At 46.4% G+C, this 22540-nt stretch overlaps 2 protein-coding genes and 1 long non-coding RNA gene across 6 annotated transcripts in view; 1 reads left to right on the forward strand and 2 right to left on the reverse strand.

The window, feature by feature from the left end:
- Positions 1-2429, forward strand: part of CLCN3 (chloride voltage-gated channel 3) — a gene marked incomplete at its 5' end in the record, with an annotated part of 44643 nt that extends 42214 nt beyond the window's left edge. For 3 of the 4 annotated variants that reach the window (XM_084263567.1, XM_084263569.1, XM_084263568.1), the window contains one exon: positions 2253-2429. In XM_084263567.1, the coding sequence (XP_084119693.1) occupies positions 2253-2343 (91 nt within the window). In that variant the 3' untranslated portion in view covers positions 2344-2429. Of the gene's footprint in view, positions 1-532; positions 609-2252 lie in introns of all 4 variants that reach the window. The other variant, XM_084263566.1, reaches the window with a different exon arrangement.
- A 580-nt stretch (positions 2430-3009) lies between these two features.
- On the reverse strand, positions 3010-4309 carry LOC311191395. The gene is made up of 3 exons (XR_014617275.1): positions 4241-4309; positions 3691-3724; positions 3010-3057 (listed from the first exon to the last, which is right to left on the reverse strand). It is a non-coding gene; the product is annotated as an uncharacterized lncRNA (long non-coding RNA).
- Positions 4310-6882: 2573 nt separating this feature from the next.
- On the reverse strand, positions 6883-14596 carry HPF1 (histone PARylation factor 1). Its single transcript, XM_084262862.1, has 8 exons — positions 14537-14596; positions 13180-13339; positions 11464-11650; positions 10880-10978; positions 9534-9684; positions 8927-9014; positions 8266-8438; positions 6883-7139 (listed from the first exon to the last, which is right to left on the reverse strand). The coding sequence occupies exons 1-8, from the start codon at positions 14591-14593 to the stop codon at positions 7008-7010; spliced, it is 1047 nt and encodes a 348-aa protein (XP_084118988.1). The 5' UTR covers positions 14594-14596; the 3' UTR covers positions 6883-7007.
- Positions 14597-22540: the final 7944 nt, after the last annotated feature.

A 22540-nucleotide genomic window follows, 5' to 3' on the forward strand; every position in this document is an offset into this window, starting at 1 on the left:
GAATGAGAAATTTGCCTGGATTGATCTTTTTTAGGACACCAAATAACCCTGCTCCTTGGTGCAGCTCCAGAGCTCTGACTTTACTACTTCGTTCCTCTGCTGTGGTGTGATAAATGTGAATAACTCTCTGTATGTGTGAGGAGAACTAACTGCTAAAGAAAGGAGCTGAAGTACATTTTAGCTTGGGTGCCTTTAAAATCCAGAGACCTGAATTTGGGGAGGAGGGATGAAGTTTGCTTCCCTGGCCTGTCCTTGTGATAGGAGACATGTACTGCTCAGGGGTGGCTGAAGATCTGGTTGTGGTCTGCGTTTGGGGAAAGAAAGGGGTAAAAAAGCCAATGTCTGGGAAAGGGTACTGACCGTGGACTCATTTTTCATTTAATTATCTCATTAGCTTCCCTGCACCCATTCTCTTCTTTTTGTTGTTGTTCCTTTTTAGTTGTGCTCTTCTCTAATCCTTTTTGGTTATGATTAGAAGTTTTTTCCCGTTTGATTTCACACACAGTTATTAGCATAACATGATCTGTTTCAGGATTGTCTTGGGGATCATCACAAAGAAGAACATATTAGAGCATCTCGAGCAACTAAAGCAGCACGTCGAACCCTTGGTGATTAGATATATCAGATCTCATAATTAGACACGTTAGAAGTCAGGAAGCATGAAACTTGTGAACTGATCAGGGCTCTTATGCCATCAGCTGAACAATTAAATCATCTTATGCTAAAACTTCCTATTAAACTGTAAAACAGTATGTGCCAAATCCTCCTGTAGAGAGAAATGCAGCAGTTAATACAGACATGCTGTTAGTCACAACATTAAAGGAAAGGAAACGATGGCCCTTCTGTTCCTGGCCTGCTGACTTCCCCTGGTGGGAAGCGTGCTGCTGGGACAATGTGTTCCCTGCCTTGTGCAAAGTAAGATTTGGGGAGACAAAATTTGCCTGATCCCAACAGCTTTACGCAGCTGTTAACAGCAAAGTGAGCATCAGGACTTTGGGGAGGCAAAGCCCAGCACGCTTTCCCTGTCTCACAGCACTAGATGGTCCCTATAATCCCCTTTATCAAGTTGATTTTTTTAAAGTACTCTCGTTTTTAGCAAATCCCATGATTTTCTGTGAAGCCCTGTGCTGCTGCTGCTCCCTGTGGTAGTGACTGTACACCCTTACCCAGTGCTGAGGGCACGCCGCCACGGTGCCTTTGGAGTTCAGAACCCAGGCACTGCTTTAACCACCACCTTGTGAACTAACCTTAGGTAGAGGGTAGACTTTGTCTTAATTTGGACACGGGTTGCTCGTTGCATCTCTGCTAAACAGACCCACCAAGTCGAGCTGCTTATGTGCAAAACATGCTAATTATGTTCTCATTTTATGCTAATACTTCACAAGTATTTCATGCGTCCTTTACTAAGACAAACCAAAATGTACTAACCAGCATAACAAGGGCAGCACCTCACTCATCCTGCTCTTTGCTTCTCCTGTGATATTATCCTTTTGGACAGTCTCACCCTTTTTTTGGTGTTTTGCAGAGTTCTGATCTTAAAAGCCATGAAGCTGCTGTGATAAGAGCACAGTATCTAAATTGGGAAAGGAAAGCTTCCTTTTATTAGTCACACTTGACTTTCCCAAAGCTGGGAGCTTCCAAAGCTGCTTAACCCTTGCTTGCTCTACAAAAGTTTCATGGCTCAGACAGCGTGCTCCTACAGATACGCTCACTCAGCCTGAGCTGGTGCCTTGGGCTGGAAGGATCCTTATGATTTAAAAACAGAGGGAAGGGGGGGGATTGTGATTTGCTAATTAGGATTTGGGGCCATCAGGCAGTACGTGACTTCTGATGGCGAGGTTGGAACAGGCCTCCCTTACGAAATGGGATCAATATCACTCCTTTTTCATACCTCTCTCTTTTCGTTGTCCCTCTCTGTTACTTTTTTGTTGGCACACTAATCAAAATTTCGGTTATGTAGAAACAAAAGTTAAATAAAAATTGTCATGGGCTCTACTTGGATCATTTGTATTTCATTAAAACAGACTACAGCTCTCAGAGACCAGCTGAGGTGGTGTCTCAGCATTGCTGTCTCTTAACAAACCCGTGGTTCCTCGCTATTTTGACAAACACCATGTTTTTTGTTTAAATAAGAAAATCGGGCCATTGGCTTTTGCTCTGTCCCTGTCAACAAAAAGGACTTGGCTACAGCTGTGTTGTGCTGGGTTGTTTCCCTGCTTGGATTAATATCCCTCTTCGTTTATCCTTTCCAGGCGCCTCCTTGGCATTATAACAAAAAAAGATATCCTCCGTCATATGGCCCAGACGGCAAACCAAGACCCCGCCTCAATCATGTTCAACTGAAACCCATAGCTGAGGAGAGAGAGGAAGCGGAAGAGGAGGTTCATTTGTTGAATAGCACAACACTTTAGGCTGGGGAATACTTCTAATAAAATCAGAGACGAGAGCTGGGGGGTTTGCAGAACAGCGCTGCTGGAGATCGGGAGCTGCTCTGGGGGAAGTACGTGGTGATGGGAGCGTGGGAAGGGAGAGCTGCTGTCCTGCACTGGATGCGTCCCGAGGCGTCAGGTCTGCCATGATAGTGCAGGGGGTGAGCCCTGCGAGGTGGCGTGGTTCTCCAGCCCCAGCCCGGTACTTCAGCATTGAAGAGATGTGTTCCTAGTCCCTGCTGCCGGAGGGATCCTTCTGAAGCGCAGCCATCCTAGTGGAGACCGACAGGTCTTGCCCTTTCTCCCATTGAGAACTGTTGTGTTAACTCACGGAGCGATCAATTCTCACACGTCACCTTTCTACATTCCAGAAGAGCTTTATTTCTCTCTCTCCTGAGCCGTAACAGAGCCTCTTGAAAGATCGGTGCACCCTTTCGAAGCGGTTTTCTCATATTGAGATGTACTGGGAGTTACTGGGCTTCAGTCACAAAGAAGGGAGGATTCTTCTCGTGCCATTAAACGCCGTCAGTTTGTCCGTCGTGAAGCGCTTGGGGCAGTTCAGACCCGATGGGCCAGGTGAGAGGTCCCCTTGCAGGAACCACGCGAGAGACTCCTTTCAACCCGTGTGCTGTCGTGTGACAGGAGACAAAAGCCAGACAAAACTGGTGTTTTCAAAGGAAACCAACTGGTTTTGCTGCAGAAATTCTCAATAACGCGACCTGGTCTTATGCAATTTTTGTATCCTTGGAAACACTATGATGTATTCCGATGTCGTGCAGTACAGGGAAAACAATACTGCTGTTCTGTTAGTTACGAGCTGGAACAATTCTGTATACGTGTATCTGGTAAAAATTGCATGCTACAACACTGGAGATCTCTTCCCCTCTCCCCACCCCCATGAGATTTGGGAACGGTCATTTTTCTTTTCTCCTCTCCACACAAGCCCTTCGTTCCACTGCTGACACGGTAGGAAGAAACGTAACTCATAACTTGCACTAAATGTATATTATTTTTCTTGAAGTTTTACCATTCTTTATTTATATTTGTATGGATTAAAAAGAATCTATTAAATATGAATCGGTTAATATCTCACATAACTAATTACCTTTTTAATGTGATTTTATAGAATAATTCATAATCCTCTGGAAGTAGCGGAGGATTAGCAAATGTTTACAGCTAGATGAAGGGTTTCAACAACATGGTTTCTTTATGATCCAACGTGCATAGACCATTTTTCAGATGTAACTTTCATTGCTCTTACCTTGAGATTTCCTTTTTCCTTTCCTAGCAGAAAACTGGAACAGAAATATTACTATTTTATTTTTAAAAATCTGCAGGGTTCTAAAAAAATAATAGGAAGAAAGCGACTCTAATGAGTAGGTTGCTTTTGACTTATTCCCCCCCCCCACCCCGGGTGTATAGAGTTGTAAACTGTAGCCACAGATGAGCAGCAGGGCTGAATCAAATCCAGTACTTGAAACTTTGACAGGACTGTGAAATTCAGCAGCAACACCCATGCTGGCAGGTGAGCAGAGGGATCCTCAACTTCTTTGTTTCCCCTTCCTAGTCACTAGCTGAGTTGGTTTCATGCTCGTTTTAATCCACCACCACAAACATGTGCAGAGGAAAAAGGCAACATGAGCTCTGCCTCGAGCAGGGAAGAACCAAATCCCCCAACCTGACTGACCACTTCACAACACGGCGGTAGAGGAAATTCCCTCCTAACAGTTATGCCCATGAGACTGCAAAAATGAGCAGTGAACATCCAAATTGGGAATCCCAGGTCTCTCCAAGGCATTCAGCACCCTTACCTCAAACCTCTCCATTCGCAGTTACATGATATGGCTTCATCTGACATGTGGTAATGTGCTGAACCGAGGTTCTCCTGCTTCTGGCAAGCTCCAGCGCTGCTGACTTGGGAACAGGAAGCTCCTCATCTCCCCTCCTGCAGCAACTGGAACAAGCATGAGGCAGAAGTGTGCCCCAGGTGATGAGCCCCTGTAATTAACACCAGGTTTGGAGTGGAAGTGGGGCTCAGGGCTGTGCTCTAAGGGGAGCGGTGCAGGCAGAGGAGTCCTTCCACATGGAGTGGAGTCAGCAGCTGTCTGGAACGCTGTGTGAGCCTGCAGACACTTCCCAGAAGACACTTCCCAAAGAGCAGGATTAGGCCCAGTGATGGAAGGCAGCTCTGGAAGCTGTCTGGGACACCAGTGTCCAAGCACTGGATTTTACAGTGGAAGCAGACAGGCTCACTACCTATCTGAACAGTGCCCTGAATCCCTTTGAGACCTCCCGTTCTCCTGACCACACTGGTGGGATTAAAACACGGTTCCCACCCTGCCACGTGCTGTAACTTCAGCACAGATCCCAAGCCAAGTCCTGCATCTCCCTTCTTCCTTCTCACCTGCTGAGCTTTCCCAGTTGACATTTCCAACATCTCCCAGCAAACGTTCGATGTTCTGACAATGCAGTTTGTGTGCCTGAGCCATGCAACAGAAATTCTCTGAGGTGAAACTCGCAGCGCCTTACTCGAGTTCCTGATCTGAACAGGAGGAAGGAGTGGTGGATGGGAGGGGGGAGTGTCAGTGGTTTTGGGGGTTTTAGGTTCTTTATCTTTTTTTTTCCCCCACCCTTCAGTTACTGGTTCATGAAGAATGCATTCTTTGTTAATCTGTGATGTTGCCTAGAGCTGTATTTAATATTGATCTTAATGTTTTTATTTATAATAGTGTGGTAGAGCTGCGTGTCATTACAGTACCGATTCTGACTACTGTGATGATCTAATCAAACATTAAAAACTTCTGTATGACCAGTCCTTGTCCTGTCCTCTTTCCTCATGAAACTTTTGTGTTGATGTTTGTTTCCCCTGAGAGAGAATCAACAGCAGGAATCTGACAGACAAAACTAGGAAGCAAGTACCGAGGAGAATTGATATGGAGAAGAGATGGGGGCTTGGTGGTGCCTAGTGCTCGGCTACACAGCAGTAGCCCAGTCACTCCCACCAGACAGATCAGCATCAGGCTTTTTTTTCCCAAAATGGGCATTTTAACCATTGTTTTAATGCTAGAATAGTTGGCTCCCTGATTTAAAAGAGTTAAGTGGGTTATGAATTTATTCTCTAAAAGCCAGGATTATTGAATTTCTACATGGTACATTTTTGGTACCTCTGACTTTGAAGAAAGCTAGATCTCTGTTGAAAAGGTGTTTGTAGAACCATAGAAAGGTTTGGGTTGGAAGGGACCTCAGAGATCACCCAGTTCCCACCCTCTGCCATGGGCAGGGACACCCTCACTAAGCCCAGGGTGCCACTGTCATCAGTAGCGACAGGAGCTGCTGCAATGGGCTTCGTGTTGCTCCCGGGGCAGGGCTGGGGAGCAGCAAAGGTTACTTTGCCATCTGTTTCTGGATTTAGTTCAGTTGTCTGAGAATAAACCAAACCAAATGGAGGAGGAGACTGATGATCTGGGAAACAATTAGTTTGCATCTTGTGCAAAGTGACTTTTAAAACTAGACTCAAAGCCTGGATTAGTGAAAAGAGGGTGACTTCACCCAGCTAGTAAAGGTAGCAGTGGGATTTCTGACTTACCTCATCCTATCGGCTGTTTTTAGTCCTGTTTGTTTCCTCTCAGCCAGATCCCCCCCAGTTGAGCCCAGCTTTAGCGCTCTGTTACAGTGCAGAGGGGAATCCAGCTGTACCTGCAGGTTTTATTACCTCCACAGAGGGACAGAATTGAGGAAATGTGTAGTAAATAACTGCAAAGCCACCACCAAACCAAGGGGCTCAGTGTGAGCAACCAGCTGCTTGGCATCGTGAACACCGAGTGAGTCTGCGATTGAAATCCCCTGGGCTGGAAGAGACCCTTTAGGTCATCGAGTCCAACCACAGGCTGACCCTGCCCAGCCCACCTCTTGATCATGTCCTTAAGGACTTTATCTACACGGCTTTGGAACCCCTCCAGGGATGGTGACTGCACCACCTCCCTGGGCAGCCTGTGCCAGCGCCTGACAGCCCTTTCAGGGCAGAAATTCTTCCCGATATCCGACCTAAATCTCCCCTGGGGCAATTTGCAGCCATTCCCTCTCCTTTTGTCACCCAAGAGAAGAGACCGACCCCGACATCTCTGCAGCCGCCTTGCAGGTAGTTGCAGAGTGATGAGGTCTCCCCTCAGCCGCCTTTTCTTAAGGATAAAAAAGCCCCAGCTCTCTCTCAGCCGCTCCTCATAGATTTAGAATTGAGCCCCTCCTACATCTTCCCTGGGGACCGTGAAGGGGAGCCCGCCCCACCGTGCACTTCGTTCTGGCAAACGGCACAGGGCCCCGAGCCATGGGGCCAACCAGCGCTGCCCGCGGGCGGCCCCAGCGGGAGGGCTCCACCCCCTGGGTGTCCCCTCTTCCACCCGCCCCTCGCCCCCCTGCCCACACACCCTGCCCGAGCAGCCAGCACGGGAAGCGCTGCCGTCCTTAGAAAAGCTTTACTGACCGCGGAGCGCGAACGCGACCCGTCACGCCGGCAGCCACCCCGCACAAGAAGCAGCCCGACCCCGCAGCGCACGGCCCCGCATCCCGCCGCGTCCCGGCTCAGGGCGCCAGCTGGTCCAGCTGCTCCTCCCGGCGGCTGGCCAAGTGCGCCTCGATGATCTCGGCGAAGAGGCTCCTCTTGAGCAGGGTGTAAGCCAGGGGCAGCAGCTGGCCCACCGTCTTGTGGAAGTACTGCAGGCGAGAGGGAGAACAAGAGCGGCGCAGGGGTCAGCTGTACGGCCTGACCTCTAAGGCTCCCCTTTTCTCCAACGCCCCCCCGCCCTCTCCTCCGCCCCCAGGACTGAGCAGGTAGTGGTGTCACAACACATGCAGCAAGGTGAGGCTGGGTTACCCAACCACTGTGCAGAGAGGGAGGAACCCTGTTTGAGCAGAGCAAGAGCTGGCAACTTTGCCTAAGGGACACAGCCACTGGCCCAGACCCTGGCATTGCTACACAGCTCAAGGGGATGACGACAGTGCTTAGAGGAGCCAGTTAAATGCTCCTATGTCTATACATTTGAAGCATGTCTTGCATTAGGCACACATAAGCCCACCATCCCGCTCCCATGAATGGGAAGAAGTTTCAGGGGTTTCTGTGTCTTGGGCTGAAGCGCCCATGCACTGTATGCAAAGCCTTTCTCCAAGGCAGAGGAGAAAGCAGCTTTAACTGTCTACAGCCAGGCAAAGACTCAGGGACCCAACAGCACTGTTACTAACAGGCAAAGCCAGGGCTTGCCCTTTCTGTTTACTAAGCTAGAAAAGGCAACAAGGTGTCTGTTTCCAGAAAGCAGCTGCAAAATCAATAGCTGTTTCAAACTGCTGCGCAAGGCAGGTATCAGGCTGTGTCACCGTGCTGTAAAGATGTAATTACCCATGGCAGGTGTTTGTCAGTGATTAATCTCATGTGCCAAGAAGCACAGAAGTCAGGGGGTTGCCTCCACCTACTCAGCCAACTGGCAGTAACTCTCTCCTCTGCTGCCCTTCCAGCTGTAGGGAGGGAGTAAGCAGCAGAAGCAACACAGGGTCCTGAACAAGCAAGGTATCGGGGTAAAAGCCATTCTCAGATGGTATGGGGAACTTAAGTTTCCTGCTCTGGTCTTGTTAGAAACAAGAGTCATTTAAGTCCAGGAGCAGTGAATTCTCCTGTGTTTCAATAGCCAAATATTTTCACTAGTGTTTCACACAACTTTTCCAGCCTACGTTTAGCATGGGAAGACAGGGGTAACTGTGCAGTAGGGTACAGGATAAAGAGCTATGAGACAGAAAAGCTCCCAGTCTTTGTCTCACGTGTATGTGAAATGACTGTTGCAGTACTCACGTGTGATCCATAGCAAAACAGGTCCATACCCAGCTCGTATCCCATTCCGTAGTCACATTCATCGTTAGCGAACTGAACAAAGGTCAGCATTTCCTGGATGGGTGCAAAGGCCTTCAGTCGCTCGTCATCAGTGGGGGCATCAACAATGGCCTTGCAGATCTTTTTGAGGTTAGCTGCAAAAGCAGAAGTGTTCTGATGGTCACAAAGAGGCTCAGTATCACATGGGAGCAGTGTGTGGCAAAAGCTTGTATGAAGACTGAAGTGCCCCATAAGACGACAAGCATGTGTGTGGTCAATCTGCAGCAAGGAACTAATCCTGGTTAGAACAGGACTGGGAGAAGAGGGGGAATAAGAAACAAACCCACAAATCCCTGAATAGAGAACAGGGTTTTTTGGATCTACTTCTCACACAGCTGTGCCAATACAAAAGAGAAGGTTGCCTGTACTACTGCTTCAGGATTATTTCAGATTTAGGACATTTCACTGACTCTCATCCAGTTTATTTAAATATTTTGAGCTCAAGTGCAACTGTTAAAGACTTTTGCCTCTTACTCCCATTTCTCATGTTGAAGTAGGACGTACGGATGCAGCGTGGTTTGTGCAGAGCCGCAGTGTGACTGAAGGCTGTTTACTTCGAGCATACAGTAAATGAGGTATTTACCATTTGTTTCAGGAAGTTCTCTGTATCCAACATCGTTTTTGTCTACAGGAACAACCAGGCCTGCTCCATGAAATGCTTTGGTCACCACCTAAACGGAACAGAAGACTGTAAGCCAATACGGCAACATAAAACCACTCACCCCACTGAACATCAGCACCTGCCTGCTGGTGGCCAAACCAGAGTATCCAGGCTCCAGGACAGCAACTTATTGAGAATATAGTTTAAAATAAACTTCAGTACTAAAAGTAATTTGAAACTCCACTTCAGTCAGGTTCTGAAATCCATGAATCCCCTTGCGTAGCACTGTACACAACTTAGCTTGGGTTTCGTTTGGTTGGGTTTTCCCCTTTAACTGAATGACAAGCTATGATTTACAAGAACTAAGTGATTTGACTTCACCCTCCTATTCAGAATACACTTGTATTAATATGTTCCCTCTCCTACATTTTTAGAGAGGGGGCTGATTAGCTCTGGACATTCTTAAGTGAAACTTCCTCACCGACCAGGAGGGAAAAAAGGTAAGATTTTTTAAAAGTACAGCAAGTAAATGAAAAAAAAATAAAATTAACAGAACTTAGTTCTCTCCAGTGGATCAGGAAAGTCATACTTTCTTATCTCTCTGTTTCATCTTCATGGTTTTCTGTTCCAGAGAATAGCCCAGTTCTTTCGCTGTTCTTGTTAGTTTTGCATCGATGTCTTTCAGAATAGCATTTTTCTTTTTATCAGTCACTTCCTTAATTCTTTTTGACAAATACAATCTGCAAACAGAACAAACAGGTCTTAAAAAGAGCTTAGCATAAGACAAACAAAGAGCCTTCCAATAGCTGACCCTCCAAATCTTGTAATGAAGGTTAGCAGTCATGGGTTTATTTCTACATTTAGACTTGGGAAGCCTCTGAAGGAGGAGGGAAAAAGGGAAGTTTGGTACAGACAGTACTCTGGCATCTCTTGTCTGTATTTGCATGACAATATAGTTTATGCAATCTGCAGGTGCTGAAGATTCTCTGGGCCTGGGGAGCTGTTCATCTTTCTATCTTTAGAACTTGGTTTAGCAGCTTCAGTGCCATATGTCCTATTTGTCATCCCAGTCACGCACAGTAATACATATTCATGAGTTTCATCACGGTGCTTCCAAAACAAATGTCCTCATCTAGCTCTGCACTACACAAGGGTTCTTTTGCAGGAGCTGTGCCTCGGTGTGCTTTCGCTTACTGACACGTGGCTGTCCTCAGAGAGCTTTTCCTTTTCAACTGACAAGTGGTGGAATCTGTTGTTTACATTTGTGATGCAGGACTGTGTAAATAAAGCTCAGGAATCATGTTGACTGACAGATCCATAGAAGTGTTCTCCTGCCTTGGGTCAGGAGTGCTACTTCTTGTAGGTAGTTTTTATATACAAAAACACTGTATTTTCACAGGTGGCATTAGGTGGGAAGGGACCTTTAGAGGCCACCTAGTCCCACCCCTGCAGTGAGCAGGGACATCTTCACTAGAGCAGGCTGCTCAGAGCCCCAGCAAGCCTGACCTTGGATGTCTCCAGGGATGGGGCCTCCACCACCTCTCTGGGCACCCTGTGCCAGTGACCCACCACCCTCAGTGTGAAGAACTATTTCCCTAATATCAGAGGCTTCTCATTTCACGAGATACTTGGATTTCCTTAACCACTGTTGTTTGAGATGCCCTTTCTTTACTTATTCCTCACTTACAAGTATTTTACACACACCCAGTGGGCTTGCTTTCTATATATAGAGCTTATCCCTTCCAATATATTTAAAGAATGACATAATTAACATTCACCCATCTTACTTGCAAGAAGAAAACCCTGTCAAGAAGCCTGTTGAGGCTTTGAGAGTACCTTAGTGATGCAGAGTAAGTTAGCTGCATTAGTCCACATTGCATCCCCAAAGTAACAGTTTATTTATAAGGGGAGAAGGAAAGTAAACATGAACCTTACTTGACCGCAGCAAAGATGTTATCACCCACTTGTGCAATCACACAGCCTTTCTTGGCTTCGTTCGCACCAACCCACACTGGAAGCTCATCTGGCACATCCCTGTTTATGAAAAAAAACACAAACAGTCAAGCTGCATCTCTCATTTCAAAGCAAAATTCATTTGCCTTCCTGCCACGCTGCCATCTCCTTCAGAAGCTTAACACTCCCCCTTAGATCTAGAGCTCTACAGCTTTACAGCAGGGTTCTGAAAGGAGCCGGTATCAATACATGCAGGCAGAACACAGGTCCCCTTTACTTGATAGAGCATGACTTCTTTTGAGCAGCATGACAAAAGTTAAAGATTAATAAGTGAAGATGCTCCAGAGGGGTAGGGGAGGTAGTTTGATAAACATTTAAATCTAGTCTTCAACTCCAGCATCTTTGATCTTTTTTTAATAAAGGTACCAGCCTGTGTGTCAATATCCTAGTACAGAAGATTCTTGTTTGGTGATAGCACACAGAACTCAAGCCCTGTCTGATGGAAAGCAGGGGCTGGAATATAATTGCATAGCTTTTTCTCAAGAGCACATATTAAACAAAAATACCTGAAATAGCCCATGTGATACTGTGTCTTGCTATCCCCAACAAGGATAGTCTGGAATTCTGGGGGATCGTAGAAGAACCTCCAATGAAGATTGAAGTTCACATCTGTTGATTTTGCTTTTTTGTGTTTTCCAGCAAGAATATCATATGGTCCCACCAGGGTAAGTCCAACACTTGACACAAGCGCATCTGAAAAGCAAAGCATGAACTGGTTTATTTTCTGATGAGTGCATATCTAAGCCCAGAAGTTCCTGTATCCCTTTGGTATCAAAAGCCTCCATAAATTTAACGAGTCAAACGATGTTTATCAGACAAGGAAAGCAGAGACATCTTTTCATTCAGTCAGCTTTCATTCCAGAGCTGGGTTATTACCCTTCTCTTAAGAAGCGGTGGTCAAAGGCTCAACATCCCAGTGGAGGTCGGTGACAAGTGGTATCCCACAGGATTCTGTACTGGGACCAGTACTGTTTGACAGCTTCACACTGGGATCAAGAGCACCCTCAGCAAGTTCACAGACAATGCCAAGCTGAGCAGCACAGTCCACACCCCTGAGGGACAGGATGCCATCCAGAGGGACACAGACAAGCTCAAGCAGGCCCATGTAAAACTTCATCAAGTTCAGTAAGGCCAAGTGAAAGGTCCCACACCTGGGTTGGAGCAACCCTGGTATCAATACAGGTTGGGGGATGAAGGGACTGAGAGCAGCCCCGAGGGTAAGGACTTGGGGGTGCTGGTGAATGAAAAGCTGGACATAAGCTGGCAAGTAACACCTGCAGCCCACAAAGTCAACTGCACCCTGGCTGCATCAAGAGCAGTGTGACCACAGCTTGAGGTGGGGATTCTGTCCCTCTGCTCTGGTGAGACCCAAGCTGGTACTGTGTCCAGCTCCAGGGTCACCAATATAAGGACATGGAGCTGTTGGAGAGAGCCCAGAGGGCCACAAAAGTGATTCTCTCCTATGAAGACAGGCTGAGAGAGATGGGCTGGTTCGGCCTGGAGAAGGGAAGGCTCTGGGGAGACCTTATAGCAGCCTTCCAGTCCCTGAATAGGGCTTGTAAAAAAAAATGGGGACAGACTTTCTAATAGTGTCTGCAGCAACAGGACAAGGGGTAATGGTTTTTAAACTGAAAGAGGGTAGATTCAGACTGAAAACAGACATTTTCTACGGTGAAGGTGGTGAAATGCTGGCACAGGCTGCCCAGAGAGATGGTGGATGCCCCATCCCTGGAAACAGTCAGGGTCAGGCTGGACAGGGCTCTGAGCAACCTGAGCTAGCTTATCTCTGCTCACTGCAGGGAGGTTGGACTAGACAACATTTCAAGGCCCCTTCCAACCCAAACTTTTCCATGATTCCAAGAAGCAGCTGACATTTCTAGAGCACCTAGGGATGGCAAATTCTGTTATATAATAAATTTAGGGAAGATGGAACCCGGATTGATACGAAGAAGCTTTAGTTCCATACTAAATATTTTAAATGTACTTGCAAAAAAGGACAACTGAGATATTCGGTTCCTTTGCATCACATGATGTAAACAATTATATTTTAGAAAGCTTGAAGCATTACAAAACCTTTGTGATTACCTCTAGTGTTCTTGTTTATACTCATATAAATACCCTTCACTGGGATTAGAATGTGTTTGACCACCTCTAGTTTGCCTGCCTTCAGGCTGGTTTTGAGGGCAAAAGTCAGAAGAGGCAAAGTAAAATGAAACACACACCACTTGGCTTCTCAGGATCTAATTCCTCACAAAACTTCCAAAACTGGTAGAAGTCTTCAGGCAGCCTAAGCCGGTAGCATGTCTCTGCTTCCTGATGAAGATGATCGGGGATATCTGCCTGGTTGGACTTTCTCTTCTTGACATCGCCGTTTTTTTCACACTGCAGGTGAAAAACAAACCCACCAGCATTCATTGAGTCACTTCCCATCAGTTCTACTGCATAATTTCACAAAGCTTCCATATTAACAGAGCAACAACGAGGCAAGACGACCATCGAGTCACACTTGTTACTGAAACCAGCATATACACCAATCAAAACATGTATTTCGGGCAGAAGCCCTTAAGTGCCCTGAGACAAGGGCTAAAAGAGTGAATTAGCCATGCGCTAGTTTGATAGTAACGGGTCAACACACCAAGAGAAGCACTTTTATTAGTTAATTAAGCAGAGAATTAATCAATCCCAAAGTTTAAGTGACGTCCTCCTTTACTTTATAAAGCCTGTTTCCAGTCACAGAGCAGCTTGCATCCAAGGAACTCGTGTGCTTTACAAACCCTCAGATACCGTTTTGTCACACCTGGGTTAAGAAACATGACAGAAGCCCTCCAAGTCACTACAATCTAAACTACTCTGTGAGTCAACACCTGAGCCAGTGCGGTTCACACCACCTTGTCCCAAAAGCAGCTGAAAAAGGGAACTTAAGACTTTCAAAAGCTGCCTCACATCAACTGATACGCTCGTGAAACGATGCATCTGAGCACCCACACCGCTAAAGGTGTAAACTCAGCTCCCTCATCCCCACGCAAGGCTCCAAGGGCCAGCAGGCAGCATCGCCCTGAGTTTTAAAGGGGTAAATCCACCTCTTTCCTCTCGGTAGGCCAGCACACCGGGGCAGACATGCCAGCCCCGCGCTGGGCCGCCATCAGGCGCCTGACTACAGCCCGAGTACTTGCTCCCGGCAGGACGAGGCGGCGGCTGCTGCTCTGCAGTGGCACACCTGAAACGCTGCCCGCGGAGAAGACCGGGTGGAGAGGAGAGACTCCCGCGACGGGGAACGCGGGGCCCGGGAGCTCTGGAGCAAGCCAGAACGAGGAGACGAGAGGCCCACCGCTGTGAGGAGAACATCCGCGCCCGTTCAGGCCTGCGGCCCCGCCACCGCGGCCCTCGGAGCTCGCCCCCAACTCACCCCCACCCCATCCCGGGCCCGCTGCGCCTCAGGTCACGGCTGCCTGTTCCCGCGGCCCGCCTCAGCGCTGCCCCGCAGGGCCGGGGCCCGCCCGCAGGTTCGTGCCCCGTCCGTCCCCCATCCCGCCTCCCCCGCGAGCCGCCCTGGTCCCGCGCGCGCCCGCTAACGGCCACCTGCTCGCCGGCCGGGCCCGCCGCCCCGCGCGGCCTCCGCTTCCCGCCACCTGTCATGCTCCCGCCCTTCCCGCCGCTTCCGAGGTCGCGCGCCGCTCCCCCGCGCGTGCGCAGGCGGCCGAGCGGGCCGGGCCTGTCCCCTCCCCTGAAGCCGGCCGGGGAGGGGCGGTCGGCGGCGAAGTGGCTACCGGCGCCCCCGGTCCCGATGCGGGGCCGATGTGAGGAGGAGTCTGTGTGTACAGCCCTGGAGGGGCGACGAGGGGTCGCCCCCGAGGCGGTTAGCGGGGGTTTGGGGGAGAAGAGCGAGGGCCGCCCGCTGAGGTGACGGAGCCCCCGCCTGAGGCGGCGCGAGGGGGGCGCAGAGCGGCTCTCCCCCCTCCTGCCCGCCTCGCCGCAAAGGTGAGCGCGCAGAGCGGCTCTCCCTCCCTCCAGCCCGCCTCGCCGCAAAGGTGAGCGCGCAGAGCGGCTCTCCCGCCCGCCCCCGCCTCGCCGCAAAGGTGGATGCGCGTGTTCGCGCGGGCGGTACGCGGCGTTACACCCGCACCCTCGGAGCCCGCCTGCTGCCGATTCGGCCGTGAGGCAGGGTCAGAGGGCGGGAAGAGGGGCCGTGGTAGCCCCACGCTGGGCGGAGCGCCGCGGTGCCTGAGGGAGAGGGCTGACGCGGTTAACCTTCGGCTACGGGCACGGCTGTGGCTGGAACTAGGCAAGCTTCCAGGCACATTTCCCCTCAGGATTTGAGCCCTAACCGCACAGGTGTGCGGATCCCTGTAACACCGGTTAGGAACAGCGGGGTGAGGCATAAAAGAATAAAAAAAAAGGAAAGATCACCCAAATCAAATGTTATCTTTCCCTTCACAGCTACAAAGCATGAGGGAGTGCGTGATACTAGCTTTCAGTACACAGAGAAAGGATAAAAACCCAACCAATCCCCCAAGCTTCTGCTTCAGCATTTGGCAGCTGCCAGGAATATAGAATCACAGAACCGTGAAGGTAGGAAAAGACCTCTGAGCTCAGCTAGCCCAACCAACCACCTATATTTCCTACTGAACCGCGTCCCTGAGTACCTCATCCATCCTTAGAAGCGTCATCCCACAATTTCTCTTGCAATGGAAGAATCAAGGCAGCAATGTGTAGCACACAGACACATTCCTCAATATAGAACAGCATATAATCATGTGAGGCAGCATCCACTCAGTTTAAGTATATTTCTGAAGCACTTTGCTTAGGAAACAAAAAAAACACAACAGCACAGGAGGTGGTGGTGGTGGGAAGCTGGTTATGTATAAGCCTTGAGTTTTTATTTTAAAAAGTTAGATTGCAGTGGTTTTAAAGAAGAATTCCAGTAGCTTAACTGTATTACGCTTTCTGGTGTGCATACAGCAAAGATGCATATATGGCATAAATCCATCAGGGTGTAATGGATTGCAAGATAAAGATATATATATAGTTGGACTATCTCAAAGGTCTTTTCCAACCTAGTGATTCTCTGAAATATTTGCAGTGGTATAGGTCATCACCTTAGGTCTAGGAATAAGCTGCAGTGCCTTTCAGCCACATATGACACTGACAGTTACACAGCTAACACAAAACCATGATAATTTAAGTCTATCCACAAGAGTTACACACAGTATCACAGGAAATTTGATCCTGACTGAGGATGATTATTTCCTGTACATAAAAACAGCCAGGCACTTCATAGAAACCATGGGTTGATACACAAATACAGGACAATCAGTGACAAAGTCTCCTCTTTCAGCAGGAAAAATTATTTAAATTAACATACATATTAAATTGCCTGCCTATAGAGTCCTGCACGCATAAGGAAGGAATATTAAATTTCTAGTCTGAACACTGAGGTATGAATTACATTTTGTAACCTGAGGTTAAGCAGAAACAAGGTACAAAAGCTCACTAACAAACTACAAACCTAATTTTCTTCCTGAAAAGCACGAAGAGTATTGCCCTGAGGTTTCTTTGGGAGATGCTTTCCATTCTTAGTCTCACTTGGTAGTTTCTAGTATACCAAACCTTAAGCTTGGTGTACAAAATAGCACCCAAAGGAATGACATTTTCCTCGGTAACTTGGTGGTAAGTGTTCTAAGAGACCTCAAAATCCTAAAGGCATACCTCTTCCACCCCCAAAAAATATTCACTTTATATCTTAGCTTACCTGAATTTCAACCTCGTGGAGACAGTTGGTTTGGTGACAACAAAGGTACCAACATTTCCCCTTTCAGTATTGAAACTAACAAAGGCTAAGCTCAGTCATTCATTTTTCAGGATAAAGCTTTTCCCTATTGCAAGGTGAGGTTAATTAACAACTTAACCTCACCCTCAAACCTGTAGCTTTGCAGATGCTTGTCATGCCCTCCTGTTCTGAGTTTTTACTGAAAGGATTCCTTCATGTAACTGTTTTCAGTTCCACGGGTAATATTAAGGTGTATGCAAAAGATTACATGGGAAGGATAGCACAAGCATGCTGCATGCCTTAGCCTGGAGCCTGAAGTGTTTGTTCCTACCACATTAGTCTTCTGCCACCAAACACCAGCATGACAACTTCTACCTAAGAAGGAAACAGAACCTTTTTACAAGCGCCACCTCTGCCTCTTCCAATGTTTTGCATTGTATAGCACTGAGAAAAAACTAATGGAGACATGAAATAAGCCTGCAGTGGCCCCATTTTAGGTATGCCACTGTCTCACAAGGCAGAGCTATGATAGAAAAAACCTCAAGTTAAACAGAAAAATACACCTGCACTGGCTTATTGTTAACGTTAGTGCTAGGTCTCAAAAGCCTAACTTGGAAGGCCTTTACCACTTCACTGAACCACAGAATCACTTAGAGTTGGAAACAGCCTTTGAGATCATCAAGTCCAACCATTAACCCCACATTGGGGCCACCACTAACCCATGCACCCAAGCACCACATCTACAGGTCTTTTAAATCCCTCCAGGGATGGTGGCTTCCCTGGGCAGTCTGTTCTACTGCTTGACAACCCTCCCAGAGATTAAATTTTTCCTAATAACCAACCTACACCTCCTGTCCTATTGCTTGGGAGAAGAGATTTAAGATCCCCTGGCTACACCCTCCTGTCAGGCAGTTGTAGAGTAAGATATAGTTCTTCTATGATCCATTGATCAGCTAGGTTTGTATTGGTTTTTATCCTTTTCTCCACCCAAGTCTCCAAGAACACCTGTCTTCTAGAACAGCCTGCACTTCAGAGATACCCCAGGAGGCAGAGACACAGAATCCAGGAGGCAAGATACTCAAGTCTTCTCCATCTGAGGAATGCAGCCTCTCACTTTCCAGGCAGGTACCTCAGACACTAGATGACTGGCCAAGAGTAGCACTGTTGTTTATACTTAGGATATTTTCATGTATGAAAAAAATAAATCAAAGACTATTTTAAGTAACACAACACAATCATTTTACAGAAAGCTTCCTAAAAATTTTGGAATGAGTACCTCATGAGAAATAGGCATGAAATGTGCAGTTGCCTCATCCTATCCCATCAGGCTTGAAATATGAGGCAGCTAGCTTGGTTCTGTTAAGGTCACAATGATAGTTATGTTCAGAAAACTAACTTTGCCTGTCTGGATAGATAAAAGGAGTATTTTTGAGGTTAGATGTATGTAGTCCCAGGTGGCAGGTGGTAGGATGTATTTCAGAAATCAGTTTTGAACACTTGAGGTTTGATAAACCCTTTCAGTTATTCTTCAGTGAACTCTATCCTCATCAGTTCTTCTCTGAAGTGTGGAAATACATTGTGGGGTACCACCACACAAGCCCTTAAAAGGGAAGCTGTGAGATACTGAGTGAGATTCAGTGCATTATAGTAACTTTTGTCTCAGTGGAAAAGCAGTAACTCCATCTATATTTATGTACATCCAAATAATTTGGTCTCACATCATCTCACTCAATACCGATAGTCATACTGCCATTCATTCTGTTACCAACCTGTAGGGCTGTACCATGGAAGACTTTTTACATAGAAGGACAGGCAACTGAAGCAGAGTTTACAATACAGTATTTTAAAGCCCACTTCTTCAAACTAGTTACCATAGGCTCCTGTGCTTATACCAGGCTGCTGAGTCAGGACATGCAGAGATTATCTCAAGAGACTAATCTGCAAAGTAGCTTTACCAAGCTGTAAAGCTGTCTACAGGATTAGTCCTACTCTGCAGCAAGCCTTGCTTTTTTAAATCCATAACTGTGCAGTAGCAGAGTCTGTGAGAAGCCACAGAGCTGGAGACTGTCTTGAAACAGACCTTTCCAGACCTGCTTTCTCAAAGGCTATGGTCCATATGTCTTGTGTATATTTAATTTGCCCCCGGAGGTCACTCCTACCTTAGTGTGTTTTAGGAGGGTTTTTCCTATGTCTGTTTCCAGGATTATTGCTTAATACCTGAAGTTACCAAAGTGTGCCTGTGCTGTGACAAAATCTCAGTTCTTCATTTCAGAGTTTTATAGCTACTAATTATGGTGAAGAAAGCCTTCATGAGTCAAAGGCTAAAGTGAAATCTTTATCAACTGGTAGACACCAGAAAGAAGGAAAGAAAACTTGAAAGGCTGCTGAAACTTGTGCTACCTCACTGCCATTCACATCGCTTACTTCCCACCCCTTACAAGCTTTGGATTTGCTCACCTATGCAAAACATTCACATTAAGTTAAGCAATGCTGTCCAGGTATTCTGTGCAAAGATGTTCCAGAGGTTTATATTTACAGAGTTCTCCATGAGACACAAGATAGCCTAGTCTGCATTCCCAAGTTAGATGGCATGCAGTGCATATGGTTCAGAGCTTCCCTACCCTTCCACGTATACGATTGAAAGTAACAATTTAAAATCTGCTTAGGGACTTTGTTTTTTAAAAGTAGTTTCAAGAACACCTAAGCAACAAGGGATCGGTGTGTGTCCTCATCAGTCACCACAACATACTGATGACTAGACTATGCAATATAAATATATAAAAACTCTTTAACTTATATTCAAGGCGAATTTTTGCCGAAGAACATGCTACTGCCTGCCACGGGAGGGAGCTATTTAAACTCTTGTCATTAAAAAGGCAGCTTGAGGAACGAAGGCCAAAAAAAAAAAAATAATCTTAATACACAATTGGCCACGTTGATGTCCTGATGTCAGTGTAACTCCTTTCTAAAAGCAGACAGCTTGTTTCTAAACACCAGATGATTTATTCTGCAGAACCCAGGCATACGTAGCAAATGTTGGATTTTTGTGTGTGTCAGCTATCAGGTTGTATGAAATACAGTCTAACACAAATGCCATGAAATCATGCTATTTAAAATAGTTTTAACGCTGCAGTTTAATGGAAGGTCTGGTTCTTAATGAATTGCTTTACAAAGTTGCCAGCCTTCTCAGGTTAAGCCTCAAATAATCCTCAGCTGACACAGAGCCTCTGTTCCCTGGGTTATTAGCTTGTATAGGGCAGCACCATGCTTTTGGGTTCAGAGGAGGACATGCCTTCCCTTCCATTAAAAGGATGAGCAGGAACTGTGGACACATTCAATGTCAAAGACAAGATTTGCCTCCAGGAAGGTTGGGAGCGAACAGTGCTGCAGCAAGCAGACCGCAAAGACACACACAGTGCCTCTGCTGAGTCACCACCTCGCTGCTGCCTGTGCTGACAGGTTGCTCGGGGTCCCTCCCAGCTCCCCTCGCAGCTCTGCGAGGTAGGCTGCGTACATCAGGGTGAATGAAAGGAGACAATGCAGTGGGAGGAGGGGGTGAGTGGGAAGTCACATCACAAGCAGAAAGCTCATCAAGATACTGTAGGACATAAGTTTCATGAGAAATCCTGGAGGCTTCAGGTTGCTGTCTATTATGACTTTTTAAAACAGAGTATGCAGAGATACATAGTAGTCTTGCTGTGAAGGACTTGACATTAGATATACATTTTAGTACAGTGATTAATATTATTTTGGCATCAGTTCAGTGAGCTGTGCAATAACTGCTCTTGACACGAATGTAAACTCACAGCTTGGTACTGCTGTGAGCAATCCAGCATTTTGAACTGCTATTCAGATCTGGCAGTTAGCAGTAGACTATGATTTTAAGGTGGCAATACTATTTAAGCCAAAGTCTGTCTTTCTGCTTTAGTTTGAATACAGGGAAACCACTCTGATTGTCTAAATTAGTGCTTGGAATGCTGACCCCTACACCTATACTATTCTGTGGTAAATTTACTTGTTAGTCCTTTGATTACACAGAACTGCAATTTAGGTAGGACTGTTTGCCATGCCTACCAGTTAAGTTTTACAGCTGACCATAGACATAATAAACTGCCTGGCTTACTTGGAAGCACAGCTATTCACATTCAGAGCAGCAGTGTGGCCCTGTTCAGCTGAATGTAAAGACTCTTCAGATAAAAACCTATAAGGGGCTTCTAATGTGAACAGCTATCCCAAAAAAGTGTTTCCCCAACAAAAACAGAACCACTGAGTAAATAGCAAGTCTAGTCTCATTTTATTTCAAGCATGACAGTTTTCTAAGCCAGGAAATCTAGGTACACGAGTAATTTTCCTAGTTAAGTTCTTATGTCTTTTCCAGGTATTGTGCTTCTCTTAACATGTAACTTTTCACCTTAAACACTTCCCTGCATATGTACAAAGCACAAGTAAAGATGATAAAAAGGTTTATAGTGACAATAAAACATATAAGGTCAAATAGTTGCCACTGGAGTCAATAAGTGAAAAAAATCTTTGGTTTGATAGGCAAAAGTGACAGCAGCTAACAGCACGTTATTTTAGTCAGTGGCTGCTTAGTAGAAACTCCCCTGTGAGCCTTCACATCTTTAATATGAAAGCCATCACTGAGTAAACATGTTTACCCTCAAGACAAACCATTAGCCACTTCTAAGACTGACTGGTCTTTCATATATATATACACATGTACACACACTCTACCTCCCAGTCCTTTTGTGTCAGAGGCCTGGTTTTGGTTATTCTGTTTCCTAACACACTGAGCAATGCACATTGTGCTGTCACCAGATGTTAGGGTGACAATCAGTACACATAATGAAACAATACGCTTTCACTAAGTGTTGACTGATGATGTTCCCATTTCATGTAGTGCACATGCCTTGCTTTCCTCCCCCAACAGTTAATGGGGTGAGGGGGTGGAAAAATAGTGGCATTGAGTCATTTCAGCTTCAGCTAGAGTGAGTCAGGAGGCAAGTAACTCAGTATGATTCCTTCTCTCCTTTTTCTTCAGGGTGTAAAGTTGGGTGAATTGATGATATTCCTATTATCTGGTCTTTAGAGACAGAGAATTTCTGGCTATAACTGCCTGGTGAGTCTCCTTTAGAAACAGAGCAAATCCATTTCTGTATTTTAACATTCTGAGCAGCAGTAGTTTACGTTTTCAGTTAAACTGCTCTCAAATAATAACTTTTGTAGTCATTGCTGCTGTCAGAGTCCCTAAGTCCAAGGATTTAGTGTATGGTTTCGGGTGAACAATCCAGTTATACTTACCAGCTTCTGAAGCTAAGAAATTTCTTACTGCATTTACTAAGCTATTTCTTACTGCGTTTTTCTGGGCACCCTGGCAACCACAAAAAAAGGAACAAACGCTGCATTTAGCATAAATCTTAGAGGCAGTGCTAAAGGATAATATTGACTTTGGATTTCTGTTCATATTTAAGGCTCTTCCCTCAGACCTGCTTGGATGTTTCCCCGCCATATGGTTTCTAGTGCAACAGTGCTTCTGCAGTAGACCTCTCCTCGCTAGTAACATGGAACCTGGCATATTCTCACTGTGCCATTCCCAGCTAACAGCTTCAGTGCCTAGAGCTGCGTAGCGTTAGCACAGTCTGTTCCCAGATAAGCAAGCTTTCTGTCTATAAGCATGGCTAATTAATTCAGGTGCAGCACTCTGCTGACACAGCTCTGCTGCTTCCAAATTTGGAACCAGTCAAGGGTGATGCTCACCTAGGATTGTTCCTGTGCCATTACACAACATAGGTAGAACTGAATCATAGAGTGCATTA

The sequence above is a fragment of the Gallinula chloropus genome (assembly GCF_964237585.1).
Source record: "Gallinula chloropus genome assembly, chromosome: 4".
NCBI lineage: Eukaryota > Metazoa > Chordata > Aves > Gruiformes > Rallidae > Gallinula > Gallinula chloropus.